This window comes from Drosophila sechellia, chromosome 4 (genome assembly GCF_004382195.2).
Source record: "Drosophila sechellia strain sech25 chromosome 4, ASM438219v1, whole genome shotgun sequence".
Classification (NCBI taxonomy): Eukaryota; Metazoa; Arthropoda; class Insecta; order Diptera; family Drosophilidae; genus Drosophila; species Drosophila sechellia.
Window position 1 is genome coordinate 432,987 of NC_045953.1, and position 19,102 is coordinate 452,088.

At 37.3% G+C, this 19,102-nt stretch overlaps 2 protein-coding genes and 1 long non-coding RNA gene across 4 annotated transcripts; 1 reads left to right on the forward strand and 2 right to left on the reverse strand.

Annotated features, from left to right (window-relative positions):
• Positions 1-9,074: 9,074 nt before the first annotated feature.
• LOC116801909 (zinc finger BED domain-containing protein 1-like) lies at positions 9,075-11,311 on the reverse strand. Of its 2 annotated transcripts, XR_004362269.1 has the most exons (4): positions 11,234-11,311; positions 10,903-11,057; positions 9,252-10,835; positions 9,075-9,183 (listed from the first exon to the last, which is right to left on the reverse strand). XR_004362269.1 is itself a non-coding variant. In XM_032723784.1 (2 exons), the coding sequence occupies exons 1-2, from the start codon at positions 11,104-11,106 to the stop codon at positions 10,176-10,178; spliced, it is 864 nt and encodes a 287-aa protein (XP_032579675.1). In that variant the 5' UTR covers positions 11,107-11,132; the 3' UTR covers positions 9,217-10,175. The 2 variants fall into 2 exon arrangements, 1 of the variants encoding a protein (XP_032579675.1); XM_032723784.1 differs by lacking the exons at positions 9,075-9,183; positions 11,234-11,311 and having other exon boundaries at positions 9,217-10,835; positions 10,903-11,132.
• A 158-nt stretch (positions 11,312-11,469) lies between these two features.
• On the forward strand, positions 11,470-12,109 carry LOC116801910. The gene is made up of 2 exons (XR_004362270.1): positions 11,470-11,561; positions 11,640-12,109. It is a non-coding gene; the product is annotated as an uncharacterized LOC116801910 (long non-coding RNA).
• A 621-nt stretch (positions 12,110-12,730) lies between these two features.
• On the reverse strand, positions 12,731-19,102 carry LOC6619458 (protein BCL9 homolog). Its single transcript, XM_032723783.1, has 6 exons — positions 18,937-19,102; positions 18,588-18,878; positions 17,931-18,140; positions 15,192-17,192; positions 14,684-14,880; positions 12,731-14,626 (listed from the first exon to the last, which is right to left on the reverse strand). Exons 1-6 carry the CDS (start codon positions 19,100-19,102, stop codon positions 13,085-13,087), a joined length of 4,407 nt encoding a protein of 1,468 aa, XP_032579674.1. The 3' UTR covers positions 12,731-13,084.

Below are 19,102 nucleotides of genomic sequence, written 5' to 3' on the forward strand. Positions count from 1 at the left end.
TCCATATATTTTCATCACACTTTGAAGTACAGTCGAGTCACAAAAGCTATGATACAGTTCCTCTGTGGCTTAACTTAATTTTACGCGCTTGAAAAATGTTTACAAAACTTTAATGCCGAACTCTTTGAACCACGTATAAATACGTACATATATAACCACAGCTCGCGAGATTTTCCTAATTATGGTGCCGCAGTACATATTTAATTTGGCACATACATATACATATATGTTGTTTCACCCCTATGTATACACAATCGCTTGAGAGAAACAACACCTAACTCAAAGAAAATCATTAGACTTGCTCTACGACGTAGGCGGCAGCGCTATTTGATTGGTCGGCAGAGTTCGCGCTGCCTCCATACTTGAGACAAGACGTTTCGCTCAGACCTCCACCTCCAGAGGCATTACACGCGAGAACTAGAAGAAATTTATGAGTTTGGACCGCGTCTGTGAGGAAACGGTGGTTCAACCCATGCCACTTCACTTTAGCGGTGTTTAAATTTATAAACTAGTATACATATTCAAATGTAAATGTTGGTGTTTTAAACTGGAATTGTCCTGAGTGCCAAATTTTATCGGTTCGAAAAGTAAACTATATTTATAAACTTTATTCAAAAGTCATACCCCGATTTTACATCATTTTGTCTTCAGCCCCAAAAGCGCTAATACAGAATACTACACGAAATTTTAAAGCCACCAAACACCCAATTACCATGTTTCCCCATTCCCCGTTAACCCAATTCCCCAATGTAAGCTCCCATTTATTAAAATAATTTTTAAGAATATATACTTGAACGACTTGAAAAATATGTCGTTTTGAACCGATATAATTTAAAAACGTAATAACGTGCCGCCAAAACTAAATGGAGATCCTGATCAGGAACATAAATACTTAAAATAGTCGGGTTTAAAGAGTACGTATATAGTTTAAAAACTGGTTAGAATTAGAACGTTTTATGATAATAAACGGAGGACGTACATTTTACAGGCATTCCTATGACAGCGAAATGATGAAGAGTTACGATCAATTATCAATTCTGATAATAATCGTCTCAAAATATATTATCTGTTATTGTTAGTATTATTTTATTATTGTTGATTGAATGCTTATACCTGAAGGCGATATTCGACACACATATATATTCTATATATTATTTGGCATTGAAGCTAATGACACGACTTTCATGGTCGAGTTTAAAAACATGTAGACTTGCTGTCTATTCTGAAGTATACGACGAAATATTTGGAGTAAAAATCGACTAAATCGAGAATTGACAGAAAGTGGTACTTTTTTTTAAGTAAGTCCACAACTAGAACTTAAATAAGAGCCTAATATACGAGCTGCATTATCGAAAAAAAAATATTTCATAGATATACGAAGAATTTGAACGAATTAAGCTGGGCTTTTAAACTTTACGTTTGTATTATGTCTTCAGTAGACAAAAACAGGTAATGTCAAAATGCGTCGTGTGTGTGATGTAAATTATGAAAACTATACATCTAAAAGGAAGCAAGCACCATCTGGTGGTTGAACGCAATATCCCATCTACTTGACACAAGATGTCGCTTTCTGTAGAAAGACAGTTAAGAGTGATAACTAAGTAAATAAAAATGAGAAGAGCAAAAATCGTGCTTAAAAATTCTCTGTATTTTAAAAGCTTAGTCTTGAATAATATAAACATGCTGTTAACATGCAGCAAAATGTACATTTACTTTTCACAAATAGGTGCCACCTTAACCCAATTGGAGATTATCTGTCCAATTGGAATATTAATTAGAGTCAATACACAATTTACGAAACAAGTTAGGAAACGAAAATCTATCTAATGACTGAATAACGCTTTGAATTTTGTATGTATTGTAACATCATGATATTACTCAATTTTGCATGAATAACTGTGATTTTGGTAGATGGTAAACAGACTTCATCATGATTTTCTACGACATAAATATTTAATATATAATTTTATTTATAAATTTTACTCATATTTAAGCCCGATATCTTTTAAAGAAAAATTTGACGACTGGGCCTTATCAACGTTAACTGCAATGGTGCTATGACTTCCTACCATTAGGCAAATTACTTCCTTTTCCTAAATTTCCTTTATCTCTCTTAAAGAAGAAGAACAAAAACACATTTCTCCTTAATTTTTCCCCTTTTAATTTCCATGATTTTCGTGTCTAAATTTCCCACATCTCTCTTAAGGGAAAAGAACAAAAGCTTTCCCCTAGTTCTTATAATTTCTTCGCTCATTCTCTCTCCAATATATATATATTATTTTAATATATTTTTTAACTTGAATATTTGAAAATAATAATTATTATCTATTTATTAACTAATTAAAATATAAATTTCAAGGGACTGTCTGTTATAAAACTTTGTATTTGACACCAAAATACCATTAATAAGTCGCGAGTCTAACCGCATCAGTTATATTAATATTAAAAATATAGTCTCTATCATTATCTGATCATTTATTAAATTGATGAAAATATCGCCCTAAACCAATGTTGTCGAATTTCTAAAATTTGCACTCTGAGTTACGAAAATCATTTAAAATTGGATATGTAAAAAATAAATATTTCGTGTTTTAATACTGTTTTGTTGACTTGAATAAAAATAGGAAAAAAAGTCGTAAAGTTGAATTATAAAATGTTTTCTAGGCGCGAATTCCAATTACTATTGCTACCAGAGTGTTCTACGATCAAACATCATTCGTGTTTATCCACAAGTATGTTATACTGCTATAAAATATCTTTAACTGGGGTTAAGTTGTAAAAATTCGTCCACGTTTGGCTTTGTATCCCATTGGGCGTGTTTAAGAAATCTAGAGAAAATAATTTAAATATCACGAAAAGCAACCACCATTCAAGAGTTGCGTCGTGAACCTTTTAAGACCCAGACCCCAGAAGCTATACTCCTACACTCTCAATCCTTCCATCTATTAGAATCAGAATCCTTCCAAAAACCCCCTTCGAGGGCACTGCCTCTACCAAAGAAAATCGGTTTCCATCGCATTACGATAGCGCTGAGCTATGCTTCCACGCCATTATCATCAATATTTGAATTTAAAATTTGTTTTTTTTTTTTGCAAACACGCGCCATGTTTATTTCTTTTCTTTTGATTTTTCTCGCCTCCAATACCGGCGCTTTCCCGCGTCCCATTTTCTATCAGCCCGGCCCATTTGGACAACCGAACAGCGAACACCCACACCCACCAACATCACCACCACCGCCCACCATCGCTACTCAATTCTAAGGTCCATTTCCACCCCCATGCCGACTTGGCCCAGAATTGCGTTTTGTTTTATTACGCGAGCATTTTCTTTCATTAATAGCCGCGAGGCATTAAATTTTTAAATCATCGTCTTGCGCAAGGAGAGGAATGGATGGAAAGCAAGGCCAAGGAAGAAGAAAGTGCTGGGGACGGGAAATGGGATGGATGGCTATTCGATAGCGGGCAGGAGTAAATACCGAAAGAAGACTTCACTAATGATGTTCTTGGTACAGTCGCGTATAATTTTGTACAGTGGTCCTGGAAAGGGCGATTTTCCTCCTCTGTTGAATAAACATTATTGACTAGATAACAAGTGACTCTGTTTAAAAAAAAACAAACAAGGGGTAGGGACACTCTGAAACTGCTTCGCCCAAAGCTTGGCTCGTCCAAGGCGCTGACAACTCTCAGTAGGGATCGTTTGTTGTTCTTGTTGGCACGATACCTTCATATGCAAATGACGAGATCTTGAACTGGAAATAACCAACCCCACTGACTCTTATGTGCGTCACTGAGTCAATGTCGTTCATGAAGAACTCCGGCTTGCAGCTGCGCTCCGGTCTTCCTATGACTGTGTCGTTTTCCTGCTCCTAGTCCTCATTCTGGACGTTAGGTTACCGGACACTTGATGGTCTGACCAAGGGGACGGAACACATCGAGGAAACTGGTTTTCTCACGCTAAGCCAAATCAGTTCGGAACAGCAAACGGGGTTGGGTTAGCTGGGTAGTCGGGTTGGGCAAGGCCGAGCCAGATGGCCATGCGAGTTGGGGTTGGGTCAGTTGGTTTAAATTTGCATAAGCGTCCGACCTTCGGCAACTGGAATCAGGACCGCTATAAACTGGTCAGACTGGTTCTGTTGGGTCTCAAATCAGACATATGCAACAATCGAGCCTTTCTAAATGTCCTGCGCTGCTCTTCTCCTTTACCCCTTGTCCCGAGCATGGTTTTCCGTAGCGCAACTCACCACACATCCGCTCTCACATGTGAATATGAAGTCTCAGTTGCTTTTGGCAAACAGTTTTCCCTTACATTGTCTCACTTAGTGTTTCGCTTCGTACCGCCGCAGTTGAGTTTCAAAGGAGCTATCGCAAACATGTGTGGAGGAGGATGAATGACGTGCCTTATCAACATACGCTTGTGTTGCAGAATATTGATACCTATTGAAAGCTGGAATATAAGTCTAATACTCGTAGTGAATTCTAATTCGTGTAAAACCGATCTAAGACCCGGGTTATTATATTCATAAAAAATGGGAATTAGTGCTAGGGTCGTATTATAACAAGAATGTACTAGAATGGATACAAAGTACACAAATAAACTTGGCTTCCGATTGCTATCAGTTATTAAAAAGTTATATTCCAGTGAAGTCAAGGGAGAACGCTTTTAGTCGATGGCCGAGACTATTATATACTAATTAATCAGCTTAAGGAAGTGGGAAATATATAGGGACATGCAAGCAGCATGCAGTGCTGAAAATTTTAACAGATTAACTTTTAACAGATTCCAAAAGATCATATTTCAATAATTTTGAACGTGGGTTTGGTAATTCTAATTAACAAATTTCAAATACTTTTATAAATTTACTTCTTTAAGAATTTATAGATTTGCTCAAAAATTTAAATAGCAGCTCGCATTAGCCCTAAAATAGGTGCGCACAGGTATTACTTCCATAAGAATAGTCAGCAAAATCATGTAAACTATAATTGCATTTAATTAGACATTTGCCTATATGTTTCGCATTATTGGCACCTAATCATAAAAATGTAATACTACGAAACAGGAATTGAAAAATTATAAAAATCAGCATGTTTAAAAGACGTCCCAGTTAACTTAGCCAGTTAGCTCTATAAAGATGGTAACAATTTATTTTCAAAACCAAAAATTGGTCTATAAAGCCAATGTGAATATCATTCAAATATCTTTCATATATATAATTATATATTATACTATTATACATACAAATGGCGTGTTCAGGATCAAGAGTTAAGAAAATAATTTTTCTTCTACAACATGCAAGTTTTCTGGTTTTATGTAAATTTCAAAGTCAGATTTTGTTCAATATACTTCTTTACACACAAAACGTCCTTTATAATACTTATGTATGTAAATAATACACATTTTAGGAATTGGCATTTCCAAACAAGTGTTCCTTAAACAATTTATGTACATATTTATCATTTCTCTACACCATTTTGTTTAGTTTGCAGAAATAGGAGTGTCCCATTTGTCAGCTTTCTTCTTTTTCTTATTTTTGTTTTTGTAAGTGCAAAACTCTTCCGCAAAATGAGGGTGGATTTGTATTTGTACTGTGGATGGTTCCAACGAATGTTCGTTCGGCCAACCATTTTGTTTTCTTTCATTTCCAGAATACTCACCCCCATCAAGAACGTAATCAGATTCGGCAACTCAATAACGTTGCAATCGCTGTTTCTTTATTTCGTATACATATTTTGTAACAGTTATTTAAGAGTATTACTTTAGAGTAATGACTTTAATTCATAAAGGTACAGTTGCGGTTAAAATAACAGTAAGGTCGGTTTATTGCTTGGAATATGTATTTAATTAATTTTTTCTCTTAAGTAACTATTAGGAGGTGCTCTTTAAGGATGTTCTCGCCTTGCAAACGTTATATAATTTATACATAAATGACACATGAGGAATTGAAACATATTACCAAAATAATAAAAATTTTTTATTAAAAAAAAATAAGTCTATACCCGTTTCTGGTAGAGTTAAAGTAAATAAATATAAATATAAATATTAAAAATCGTGGCGTGGCAGACTTGGGCGGTTTGTGGGTGTGGCAATATACTGAAACCAGCTTGCATAGCTTCGGCGTCACTAGAATCTGAATGTCTAATCTTAACTTTCTGGCTTTTATAGATCCCGAGCGTTAATGATCATGATCAAGAATGTATATAAGTACATATATATGTATATATTTTATAGTGTCGGAAACGCTTCCTTCTGCTGTTACTTACTTTTCATCGAAAAGACTACACCCTTATTCTACAAGTGTCACACTACAATTGAGCTATAAAGACTTCTCCCGATTATTTCTAGAACATGTACTGCGTATGAATACAACAGACGCTGTCCTTATTATTATTTAAGAAACCATAACAGTTTTGGAATTTTCAAAAACAAATAATAAATATTTTAAAAAACAATATTAATAGAAAACGTTTTTATTGCCATCCAAATACATAGGGCCTTCATTAAGCACTGGTCACATCCATGAGTGCACCGCGGAAGACCGTACACATATGTCAACAAGTTTATTAAAGATTGGTCAATAAACAAATGCAATAGAGATAATTCTCTGAGAGAAGTATAGTTGTTCAATGCGAGTATATAAATTAAAAAGCCAACTCCTGGCTAACTACAAGGCATGAGATTGTCAATAAGATAAGGACCGTCGAAGTGAGAACGATAGAGAAATGTAAAGCAAAACGTAGTCAGATGATTCACGGAGATTAAAACATTTGCATGGAAGTCAAAGGTTGGCGGATAGGATAAGTGATTCTTTATATTGTTTGGAACTACAGAAAACCCTGAATGGCCGCGAGACAAAGGGTTAAGGAAGCACCAAACGCCGCCAAAACAGTCAAGGAACTTTACACTCTTCTTCTCGGGAAACACTTTTACACACTATGTAACATGAAAAAGAGCTAAGAATTTCAAGTAAGGCTCACCTGCCTAAGCTGGCCGGGAAAATATGGTACATTTAACATTAGTGATTATTTGCGTGTACATGAAGGTGAATCATTTGTCTGTGTAGTACCAAGACAATAGAATTCTAGAGTCATTGGTAGTAGCTATGCATTAATAATGTACGTTAAGGAACAACTATGAAGTCATCAATCATTGTCCCAAATAATACTGTATTTATCCGTGGTTTTTTTAATATACACCGAACAGTTCAGAAGAAAACAAACTGGTATCGGCTTAGTATATTTGTACCTTAAAAAATACAGCATTAGCAGCTGCTATCATACTTTCAATGATAGTATAAAAGCATTTATAGCCGATATTTACGCAAATTAAAGAAGATAGAGGGGTCACATCTGAGATCCATGGTCATATCTGATAAAGCATGAAGAGCGTGATGGACACCGTGTCCGTCATAATAAGAGCTCGAGATTTCCGAACGCAAGTTGCAGAACTGTACTGGTGGACGAATTAAACGTTCTGAGACAGTCCACTTCGACATTGACTAACAAGACATGAAGAAGCTGAGGTCGAGAAGGTTGCTGTTCGGTCTTCATAAGCTAAGGACCGTGAAACCCGACAACTCCATTCGTTATCATCAGTTCTGCGCATAGCTGCATAGTGCAAAATCAGTACTGGCGTGGTCACTGTTTTGGTGGTGGCTAAAATCGCCCTCTCTCCGCTCGTGTAAAATTGAGAGCTTAAAAAATGTAAAAATAGAATTTGCTTACTTGCGATGGTAGACGATTTTCGGGCCGAAATCCATTTTGATCCAAGAAACGAATTTACATATTTATATGGAGTTTTGCCCAATTTTGTTGCAAAACTTCAACAGGGTACTGTGTGCAGTACCTTTTACAGCATTAAGTTCATCAATATTTCAACTTATAAAAGAATAAAGTTGCGATCTGGAATTGTTATTATAGCTTTTGTAATTTATAATATACATTTCCCAAAAAAAGGAAATACTTAAAAATAAATATATTTCATAAAAATAATACACACCTATGCAAATGCAAATTTGATATCTTGAGGGCCGACGTGCGATCATAAGCACTTAAGAATCGATGTTTACTAAAAAATGTATACTCTAATTTACACACGTCCAATGAAAATTAGTCTAATATAAAGTAATTTTTGAAATATATACTTTGTGATATTATGTACATAGGCATCGGCTATTACTAATTAATTACTAAATGGTTGAAAAACAAAATTTATCATGAATAAAATAGACTTCAAGTCTAAGAACTAATAAATTTAGAGCATATTTTGTCAAATGTCACTGTATGCGTGGAAGAAAGCTGCTGGCTGTAGAGCTCTCCGCTCTCTCGCTCGTTAACAAAAATCTAGAGCCAGCCCGAAAAAATCGTGTGAAAAAAATCGTATGACCTTACGAATCTTGTTATTCTAGTGTCTTTGGTAAAAGGGTATACTAGATTCGTTGAAAAGTATGTAAAAGGCAGAAGGAAGCGTTTCCGACCATATAAAGTATATATACTCTTGTTCAGGATTAATAGCCGAATCGATCTAACCATGTGCGTCTGTCCGTATGAACGTCGAGATCTCAGGAACTCTACAAGCTAGAAAGTTGAGATTCAGCATAAAGATTCTAGAGACAAAGACGCAGCGTAAGTTTGTTGACCACGCCCACTCTAACGCCCACAAACCGTCATCTATTTTTCTCATTTGTATTAGTCTTGTAAATTTCTATCGATTTGCAAAAAAGCCTTTTTGCCCCACCCACTCTAATGTCCTAAAACCACCAAAAACTTTTTTATAATGTTTTGAATACTTCTTCATAATTTTATTTATTATGAAATTGCGTGTTCGCATTCACACTAGCTGAGTAACGGGTATCTGATAGTCGGGGAACTCGACTATTGCATTCTCTCTCGGCTGTTGCCTAGGAGATCGATTTCCTTGGTGGTTTTGGTGGTAGATAGTAGTGTTGGGTAATCCTAGTTCAATTTGAGGAATAAGTTCGTTCGTTCGTTTAAAATCAATGAACTAGGTCGTTCATTTAGTTCAATCGTTCATTTTTTAAACTTGCTTAAAGGTGCTTCAAAAAAAAAAAATGTTATGAATTTATTTCATACAATGCTGTCATTGAAAATTAATATTATTTATTCAATTTATGTCAAAAACACTTATACATAATAATAATATAGTAATTTTAATGCATTTATTTGATTTCTGAAAAGAGAATAGAGAAGTTTATTAGGGAACATTTTCAATAACATATGATAAAATTATGTTTATACCTGTGATCCATCTACATGTTGCTATGAAGGAACATTAGATTTTCCACTTTATTAGGTTTTAGTAGCATCCGTCTTTTTCGGATGATTTCCCCAGCACTTGAAAATAGGCGTTCGCAAGGAACTGATGTAGCCATAAGGCATAGTCGCTTAAGGCTGTAAGAATATAGATGCGGATACAATTTCTTTCTTTGTTCCCACCAAACCAAAGGGTCAGCAGTCCTCGGTATAAATTCCTCTTCGAGGTATTTTTCCATCTCTTTCTCGGCAGAACCGGTAGTGTTTGCAGCCTTTGTCGTGTTCTTGAACTCACTGTCAAAATCACACCAAACCGAACTCTGATTGGCTGAATTAGTTTCAAACGCAGGTGATTCGAATTCATAATTTTCGCTGTTGAGACGAATTGGAGTTACTTTCCTTTTAAGATTACAAACAGCTTTTTCGTATTCTTCTTTTGACTTGAACCAACGACCTTTAAATCGAGGATCTAAAATGTTAATCTCTGCGTAGAGTTCGTTACTTTCCAGCTTGCAAAATCGTCGATTCATCTCAGCTTTTAGAACTGCAACAAGTGCAGCAACACATTTATCCTTAGGCGTTTTGTTATTCAAACAGTTCTGTAGCAAAATCGCAAGAACTATAACCTTTGAAAGGGTTACATTCTTTTCTGCTGATATTTCTTCTGTTACCTCCATGAATGGTTTTAATATAGGCAGTAACTCTTCTACTATCGCCCACTCATTCTGAGATAAGTTTAATTCAGAACGCAGAGTAGAAAGTGTTAATATAAGAGCATCTTTCAACACAACAAGCCTTTCTAGCATTTTAAAAGTTGAATTCCAACGAGTTGACACATCTTGAATCAATTTGAGATCGGGCAAGTTCAATTGGGTTTGAGTTGACTTCAGCTTCTTAAGGCCGAAAGTGCTACGATTGAAAAACTCCACAATGAGTTTTGTTTTGTACAACGCTGATTTCGCGGAGTCCGTTTTGCACAATTAGGTTCAAGCTATGTGCAAAACATGGTATATGTGGCCAATTTCCTGTTTTAATGGCATTGACAATATTTGCAGCATTATCGGAAACCACAGCAGATATTTTGTTCTCTATACTCCATCTTTCTGCTATTTTTTGTAAAAATGCGCACAGATTTTGACCACTGTGCTGCTCAACGAATGCCTCGCATGCAATCATATGTGAGCTCATAACAGTTGCCTCACTCTCAATAAAATGAGCTGTAACAGCAATATAACTTTCATTTGCAAGAGAGGTCCAACAATCCGTTGTCAAACAAACTGCAGATGCCAGCTCCATTTTTTCTTTGACGCTACCAACAATTTCGTCCCGAAGCTTTGGAAGAAGCACGTTGGACAGCGTTTTTCGAGTGGGCATCTTGTATCCGGGGCAATTAGACACATCATCTATGAGCTGCTTGAAATCAGGCTCTTCTACAATTCGCAATGCATGATGACCTTTTGAAATCATACGAACTAGTTGCCTATCAATTTTCTCAGCTTTCCCGGCAGCCGGTGGTCGTTGAATGAACGAAGTTATTACTTGCTGTTGGGGTCCAATTATCTGAGGAGTCTATGTTAAAAGAAATCTAGAATTTAGTAAGCCTACTTAAATGAATAAATCAAAATATTATGTTTACATTTGCTTCCTGTCGGCTTTCATTGGTTTGGCGCTTTGTTTCCTCCAAAGCTGCTGGGTGCTTATTTTTAAGGTGACGCGATAAGTTTCCTTGCGATCCACCAGCCACACTAAGCACAGTTTTGCAGTATTTGCATTTAGCACTCTTCTCATCCACTGAATCAAAGAAATTCCAAACTTTGCTATGCTTTCGTTTTGAAGCCATAGATACGCACAAACTTGTAAACCGTAGTTTTAAATGTATGCGAAAATTAATCAGCTTATTCGATAAGCGAACTTTCGAACTAAATGAACTAAGACCAACCTATCGAACTAAGTGAACTCAGACCGACCTATCGAACTAAGTGAACTCAGACCGACCTATCGAACTAAGTGAACAACGAACGAACGATCAGGGTAAGAGATCAAAATGAACGACGTGAACTAAGTGAACTATATTGAACTAAGTGAACTAAATTGAACTATCGAACTATATTGAACTATAAAGGCAGACATAGTTCGTTCGTTCAGTTTGGTGAATAGTTCAATTTAGTTCGTTCGTTCACGAACGACACAACACTAGTAGATAGCTTAAAAACTGACAGTCTATTAAGCTTATAAACGGGTGGATGGACAGACAGTTGGACATACGGACCTATCTATAGCGACTGGGCTGGATACGTAAATTTAATTAATTCTTTTCTTTTTATACAACAAAACTTTTAAATGAATTTTAATTTGTTCTCTTTCATGTTACAGTTCAAGGACAACAGACGTTTGTTGACATCACTGGTTCCCATTTGGGTTTCTCACTGTATAAATTAATTAGTCATATTGGACATTCCTTTAATCTCAACGTACACTTGCCATTTAAAAAGTTTATTGGGCGTCTTGTGAAACAAGAAACAAGTCAATTTCAAAACCTACATATAAGACGCAGGCGATATCAGTGCTCAGCAGTTCTACGCAAAAATCTATAAATAAGACATAGAAGACAATGACGCCAGATAAAAGTGCAGGTGTTGATTTAGTATCGATCAAATAAAACACTTAAGCGTACAGTATATTAGGATTTCTCTCAAAGAAATGTTAACAAAATCGACAAAAACAATAGATATCGCTATAGTCGAGTTCCCTGACAATCCGTTACTAATTTATACATTTTTCTGCCAAGCCAATAAAAAATGGGACAAAAATATTGAGTTGAATAAAGATTTAAAATTTTTTTAAATATGTTGGCTTCTTTGTCTATGTGATCTTTCTCAAATCTCAATCTTCTGACGTTTATAGTTTCGTAGATCTCGACGTTCTACGTGTTACATACTTTTCAAACAACCAAGTATACGTTTTATCTCTACAAGTTATTACGAAGTTTCGCCTTCGCGTTGAAGTACAGAATTTAGATTTTCCAACGATTGCTATTTCTAGGCCTCATTCTACCTGTTGCATATTTTTGGACGAATCTAGTACACCCTTTTACTCTACGAGTAAGGTATAAAACTGTAATACACTCACATTTCTGGAAAAACAATTTTTTTCTAGTCAGTATGATCAATTCAATTGAATCCGTTAAGCCCTACTTACTTCAGCGCAAACCACTTTTTTTCAAACGAGGGCTCCGCCATTTCCTGTAAATACTTCTGTTTGAAATTTATAATAATGTATAATAACAGCGGAGACTCTCAATTTTGCAGCGAAAGATGGTTATAATCCCAGCGAACAAGGTCTGTTTCCATTCTTTAAAAATAAGCACAAAAGTAAACACAGTGCTTTTTTCAATACCTTTATATGGAAGAATTTACAGTTCTCTTAATATTGATTACAATACAGTTGAGAGCAATATATATCAATAGCGTTTTACATTTCTATATATATTTTAATTTAATTTAACACAGAGAGAGCAGCACACATATTAAATCATAACAGAAAATAGCTGCTGGTAACTAAAATTTCGATGTTTAATTATTTGTACAGATGACCTATTATGTTAAACTACAGATTCTACATTTAACTTCGACATTACTTCTAAAAGTTGCAAGTAAATTATGTTGTTTCCAACGTTATCATTTGCATATCCAAACGTTTATTTTCTCCGTTGTAAAAACACCTACGTAAATAAGCTTCAAAAATCTTATCTAGAGATGCATGTCTTAATTTGGAGACTAGTAAACAATACATGGCGAGGGCGGCAAAAATTTAGACGTTTATTTGTTGACAAAGAACGTTGGATTTGGTGATAAATTCGGCGGCATTGTTATCATGTTGCTCTGGTGCTGCTGGTGCATATGCTGTTGTTGTTGACTTCTGGTGTTGGTAGCATACAACTGCTGCTGAAAACTATGATATTGCTGGGCATACTTCAGGTCCGTAGAAGAGGGACCTACGAAATTGATGCCAGAGACGCCGTTAGTAGCACTAACACTTCCTGCATTTGACATTAAATTAGTAGGTCCAATTAAAGACTGACCCTGCGCCTGTCCTTGCCCCTGTAGTTGGATCTGCCCTTGTGCCACTGCCAGTCCCGGTTGGTTTTGACACATACCACTAGGTATGTTTTTCAGGTGTTGTGTCTTAGGCTGATTGGCCTGTTGTGATGATGCAAACATGTGTGGTCCAGCGCTGTTGCAGGAAGCGTTGTTGAAAAATGATGATGGATCCCCTATGGATGGATCAAGACCATCCGATGACTGTGCAAACTGAATTTGCCTGTTAACGGGTTGCATCCGCGCACCCATTACATTTGGCCGCATGGCATGTGGACGCATGCCCCTTATCATAGATGGTTGACCAATATTCATTGATCCGTCATGGCCGGGTAATCCACCCTCTTCGTCAACAATAGACATTTGATTGCAATTCTGAAAGAAGTTAATGCCATTGCTTGCCCCAGGATTGTTTGTGATCTTGTTCTGGTGTTGCTCTCCGGAAGAATTCATTAGCATCGCTCCTGCTCCTGGTCCCACCATCATTCCGGGCATTCCAGGAGTACCGTCGCAGGCTGATGGTGGGCATATTTGCGACCCATTGCCTACAGGAACCATTTGAGGGTTTGCGTACCTCTGCAAAAATTCCAGACTAGGTGGCATTCGCACATTATTAGCTCCATTGTTGTTATTGTTATTGGCGTTCTGTGCCCTTACTGGCATGTATTGTATGGTATTTGGGGTACTCGCCTTTACCTGAATATTCGGATTGAAATTCGAACCAAAATTGACTGGCATTCGACCCATCATTCGGGCACCAGGTGGCACAACCCCTTGAAAGTTTGGAGAGTTTGCTGACCCACAGCCAGATATTGAAGCAGACCCTATGGAATTCTCTCTTAATCCACCATTGGGGGAATTAGGATTAAAGCCGGGCGGTCCATTTGGACCGCCTGGGACGCACATTTTAGGATTCAGCATTCGGGGACCCATTGAGTTCATTACGACATTCATTGAATGACAGTTATTTTGATTTATGGCATCTATTCCTGATCCATCTAGTCCCGAAATCATTCCATGCTCAATATTGATGTCGGACGGTCCCGGACCCCCCATCATCGTCATACCACCAGTTCCGGCTGGACTACCCATGCTGGACACGCAACTTGTTAGTTGTTGGGACATTTGTGCCAAAGAAGAGATTGGATCGAAGTTTTGAGTCATCTTGTTTGGCGGCGGCCGATTGCCGCTATTGGGATTTAGCGGAATATTATCGGAGCGCCGAGTAAATTGTACGGATCCACCTTGTGCTGATGTTTGACGCTGAAAAAGATGATAAATTAAAACACAAAATCATTAAATAAAATATTTAAATATTACCTCCATCTGTATATTGGTAGAGCCTATTTTATAGGCGTTTAATGCTGAATTTGAATTGCTTTGCATATGTGGATGTGGGTTAAAAATTACACCAGGACTGGAGGCAGCAAATCTTACATCTTTATTTGCTTCTATTAGACTATTTGTTGGTGACCGCTGACCCTGTGGGCTTGGTCGCCTACTTTTTATATTATCACCTGTAGAAATATTATAATAAACATATTTTTAGTTTCTTATTAAATAATAGCGATTTTGAATTAACCCGATATGAATTTTTATGTTTAATAGTAATAGTAATAGAAGATTATCTCTAAATCATCACTGTAGAAATTGGATTCAAAAAATGGATTTGCGGTCCAGAAAATCATTTATTTCCAGATAATAATTATACACTTATAAGCCCTTAATATTTTTTTTATCAAATGTCCGGGTTATGTAATGTATAATCTTATTTTAAACGTAATTCATATTTGATTTGTCTTAAAAAAAATCAACAAATATAACATACCAGCAGAGGACTGACCGAAAGACTCAAATTCCTTTGGGGATAGATGAGATAAGGGGGTACTTGGGTTGCTGTTTAAGTTATGCGTAAGAACGCTTGACGATCCGGTATTTCTACTACGATTTTGATTTGACGGCGATGGGGTGTCTGCCTGAAAACAGTTCTTGTTTGCTGAGAGCACTGTTGTTGTGCCTGCCTGGACCGCCGAAGTATTAGCTTGTGGAGCAGATCCAGATAATGATCCTGTTCCATCCATACTAGGAGAGTTGGTCGGCAAGCCCATGACTGCTGCGGTTGTACGCGGTGACGGGAGAGATAGATTGTTTGGACTCGAGGGATTGGGCGATTGGGTGGCTATTGGTACTGACGCAGATCGTTGGGTGGAGTGATAAGGAGGTGGAGGACCTTGCAGGGGTCGCACCTGGCTGTTTGACGAGTTTCCACCAGTTCCAGAAGGGGTTTGCTGTTGTGTTACTACAGTTCCAGTGACTTGTCTGGGCTTGCCCCCCTTGAGGCGTTCTTCGAAAAATTGATGTTGAATCTTTGACCACTCCATTTGAGCAACTCCCCCTTGATGTGAATGGTTTCGGCTATCTTGATTTAGAACATCCTTAGACATATCTGGTGCTGTTCCGATGGCGTTGCAGCTTGTGTTGCCAAACGAAGCTAGCATATCCGTAGAGTTTCCCATCATATTGCCATTCGGGGCGCCAGAGCTTGAGCAATGCATATTGACATTTATTCCAGCTACAGTTGTTCCAGTGACAACTCCTACTCCAGATCCACATTGCACGCTTGTTTTTTGATTATTATTACATCCTATTACGGCACCCATATCTGATATAACATCCCCTGGATGCATTACATCTTCCGAAAGTCCTGAACTTGTCGCCGATAAGAGCTCAGATTTTGCGTTACCTGGCATATGCTGTTGTCGCATCGTCGTATTTATAATAGATCCGCCTCCGCCACCCGACATGCCCATTAAATCTCCTGGAATTTTTGTTATCTGTGAGCTTACATTAGCTCCTACTGAATTCTCATTTTCAGGAAAAAGAAATTGATTCATTTTTTTTATTTTTGCCAACTGTTCTTCCCGATGTTGCCGCTGCTGTGGTGTAAGGTTTTCGTCTGGAACCTTAACTCCTTGCAGTGATACAATGTTGTTTTCAGTCGTCAGACCTGGATCGCTTCCTTTTGTGACCTGTCCCAAATCAACGCCAGCTGCTTCTAGTATCTTTATTGCCTGTGACTCGCTGGATGTACTGATACTGTCTACATGATTTCGTGAGTTATGTCCAGACCTATTGGTATTTGAGGATCCGCCATCCCAGCACATCAAATCAGTTTCATTGCCCATAGGATCAGACTGGTCGACAAAAGTGTTGCTAGGCGCGCTTACAGTACTACGTTTGCTGTTTTCATGTTGATTGAATTGGGGTTTCAATAGGCCAACGGTCTTTGAATGAGGCTGCTGTTGTGTTATCTTTGCTACAGAATTAGGAGGAGTCACTCCAACCTGCCCCATGCCTATCCATGGCATTCCAACGGCATTGTGCCGCTGTAACTTGTTAATCTTTAGAGGGTTTTTCATAAAAAAGTCTTCCAGGAAGCTTTTTGTCGCAGGCTGAGTACAGTGATAAGCAATAATAGTTTGAAATTGACCGCTTAAAACTGATTCGGCCCCTTTGTTGGCCAGCTGAGTTGAAAACACGAAGATGTGATTTTGCTGTTGCATGTAATCCAAGCAATTACTGCTACCCGAAGAGATTCCATTGGCGTTGGCAGTCAATAAATTCCCCGCCCCGGTTCCAACTCCGATTCCGGGTACTGGTCCTACTCCACTTACTAATATGCTCGAAATTGGAGGATTATTTAAAGATTCATTGATAAAATCGGGATTCAACGGATTGCAGCCTTCCATGCTCATTTCGTCATTATTTATTATCAAGGACGATCCTTTTTTTTCCGTGGTACTGTCGCTTGTAATTCTTTCTATTTTAACTAAGTAAAATAAATAAATAAGATATTTATTAAAATACACCATAAAAAATTAGTATAACTCGGAAATAATCTATACAAAAATCACTGTGTGCGGAACTCCACGTAGTGGTGAAGCGCTCCAAAAGATTGTGTGAAGGCGAATTCTATATATATGCGCAGAAATGAAAATCTGCTGTGGTTGTCTGACCTTAATGGAATGAAACATTTTAACTATAATGTCACAATTTCTCATTCAATCCAAATTAAATCAAAAACATGGTTTAGTATTTGAAACCGTGTAATTCTGTTTTAAACCATCTAAACCATTTGTTTTTCCAAAAAGTCGTCAAACAAATGTGGTCCCGATTGAAAGGGTTTAATAAAATAATCACATATCCTTTAAAACGAATACTTCCTGCAAAACGACTCCCATTTTTCTAATAATAAAATAATCACATATCCTTTAAAACGAATACTTCCTGCAAAACGACACCCATTTTTCTAAACTAATCATTTTTGGTAGCATACAGTAGCACACTCTCGTTTACAATGATTTCTGATGTGTGGAAGGGTATGCCCTAATTCAGAAGATATTTCAATTCCTGTTAATTAATAAATTTTATTTCTTAATTAAGATCAAATTAAAAGGCAGGAGATAACGATATAATAGTTCTTTGACTATCAATTACCCAGATAAAAGGAGAAAATTAGAAAGAGCGCACAAAAGCCAAAGCTTTATACGGATCTCTTAAAACTTACCCGGCGTTGCGGAGTTGTCCTGTGCATTACCAATTGAACCGAAACCAACAGGGGACATCGTTGGCGAATGATTTTCTCTTTCTTCTTTTTTCAAATTTACCAAACTGCCTAAGACATCGGTGGGTTCTTCCTTGACAGTCAAACTGGATGTAGAACCTGTTTCGCAGCCGCCACCAGCTGCTTGACCTTTTGCTTTATTAGAACCTATTTCTGAAATGGGACATTGATGGTTACTTTTATTTATCTTGTTAAAATGCGCTTTTACAACACGTCTATTCAAAATGCTTTATCGTTTTAACTAGAAAACTATTGTGACTGTCATATCATTCTACTCAGAAAGTTTTTAAATTAATATTTTCTAGAAAGTATAGCCATTTTTTCCCAAACTGATCATTAGTTGATCCAATTTGATGTCTTTCTTGAGATGTTTAAGTATATCCATGATATGTGTTCCATCAAGATGTTTTAATAATTTTATGTCCTTAAATACGGATCCTAGTCTGTTTTGATCCGAGATTCGCAAGCTTTAGTCAAGATTACAAGTTTAAAACTAAAATTGTACGCATTGCGAGGAAAAAACAATTAAATGATTAACCAAGGTAAACGCCAATTCATTTTTATTTTTTTTTTTTTTAACAATTTGTAAGACAGTCTTACCAGCTTCCTCGTCCTTCACACTACATTTGTTTTTCTTCGATTGCTCGTCACAATCTACCATCTGAGTAAGGCCCACTGTAGCAGACACATTGCTGCTATTCGAGTGTTCACTGGAGTTTTGTGGTGAAGCGACTAGGCACGAGTTGATGGTGCTCGTTGAGTTCTGCCTTAGCATAGTTTGTCCCTCAGGCAGATTATTTCCACCGCCTGGGAGTCCTCCAGTTGCAGCTTTATCAGTAGTTGATAGTCCGTTTTTCTCTGTACCTTCGTCTGGCGTCACTTTTATTTGATCTGGAAACACGGAGAGTTGTTATAATTCCTCACAAAGAAAAATCAATACAAGTCTCACCCGGCGACAGAGTAGAAAAGGGTTCGCTTTTAAGGGTCTTTGGAGAACTTCTGCTCCCCGCCGAATCCCCATTTCCGATCGCTACTCCAGGATTTGATCCAGATGCACTTGTTGAGGAGGCATCGGAGTTTGGTTGCGGACTGCGGGGCATTGTTGTCGAGAGCAT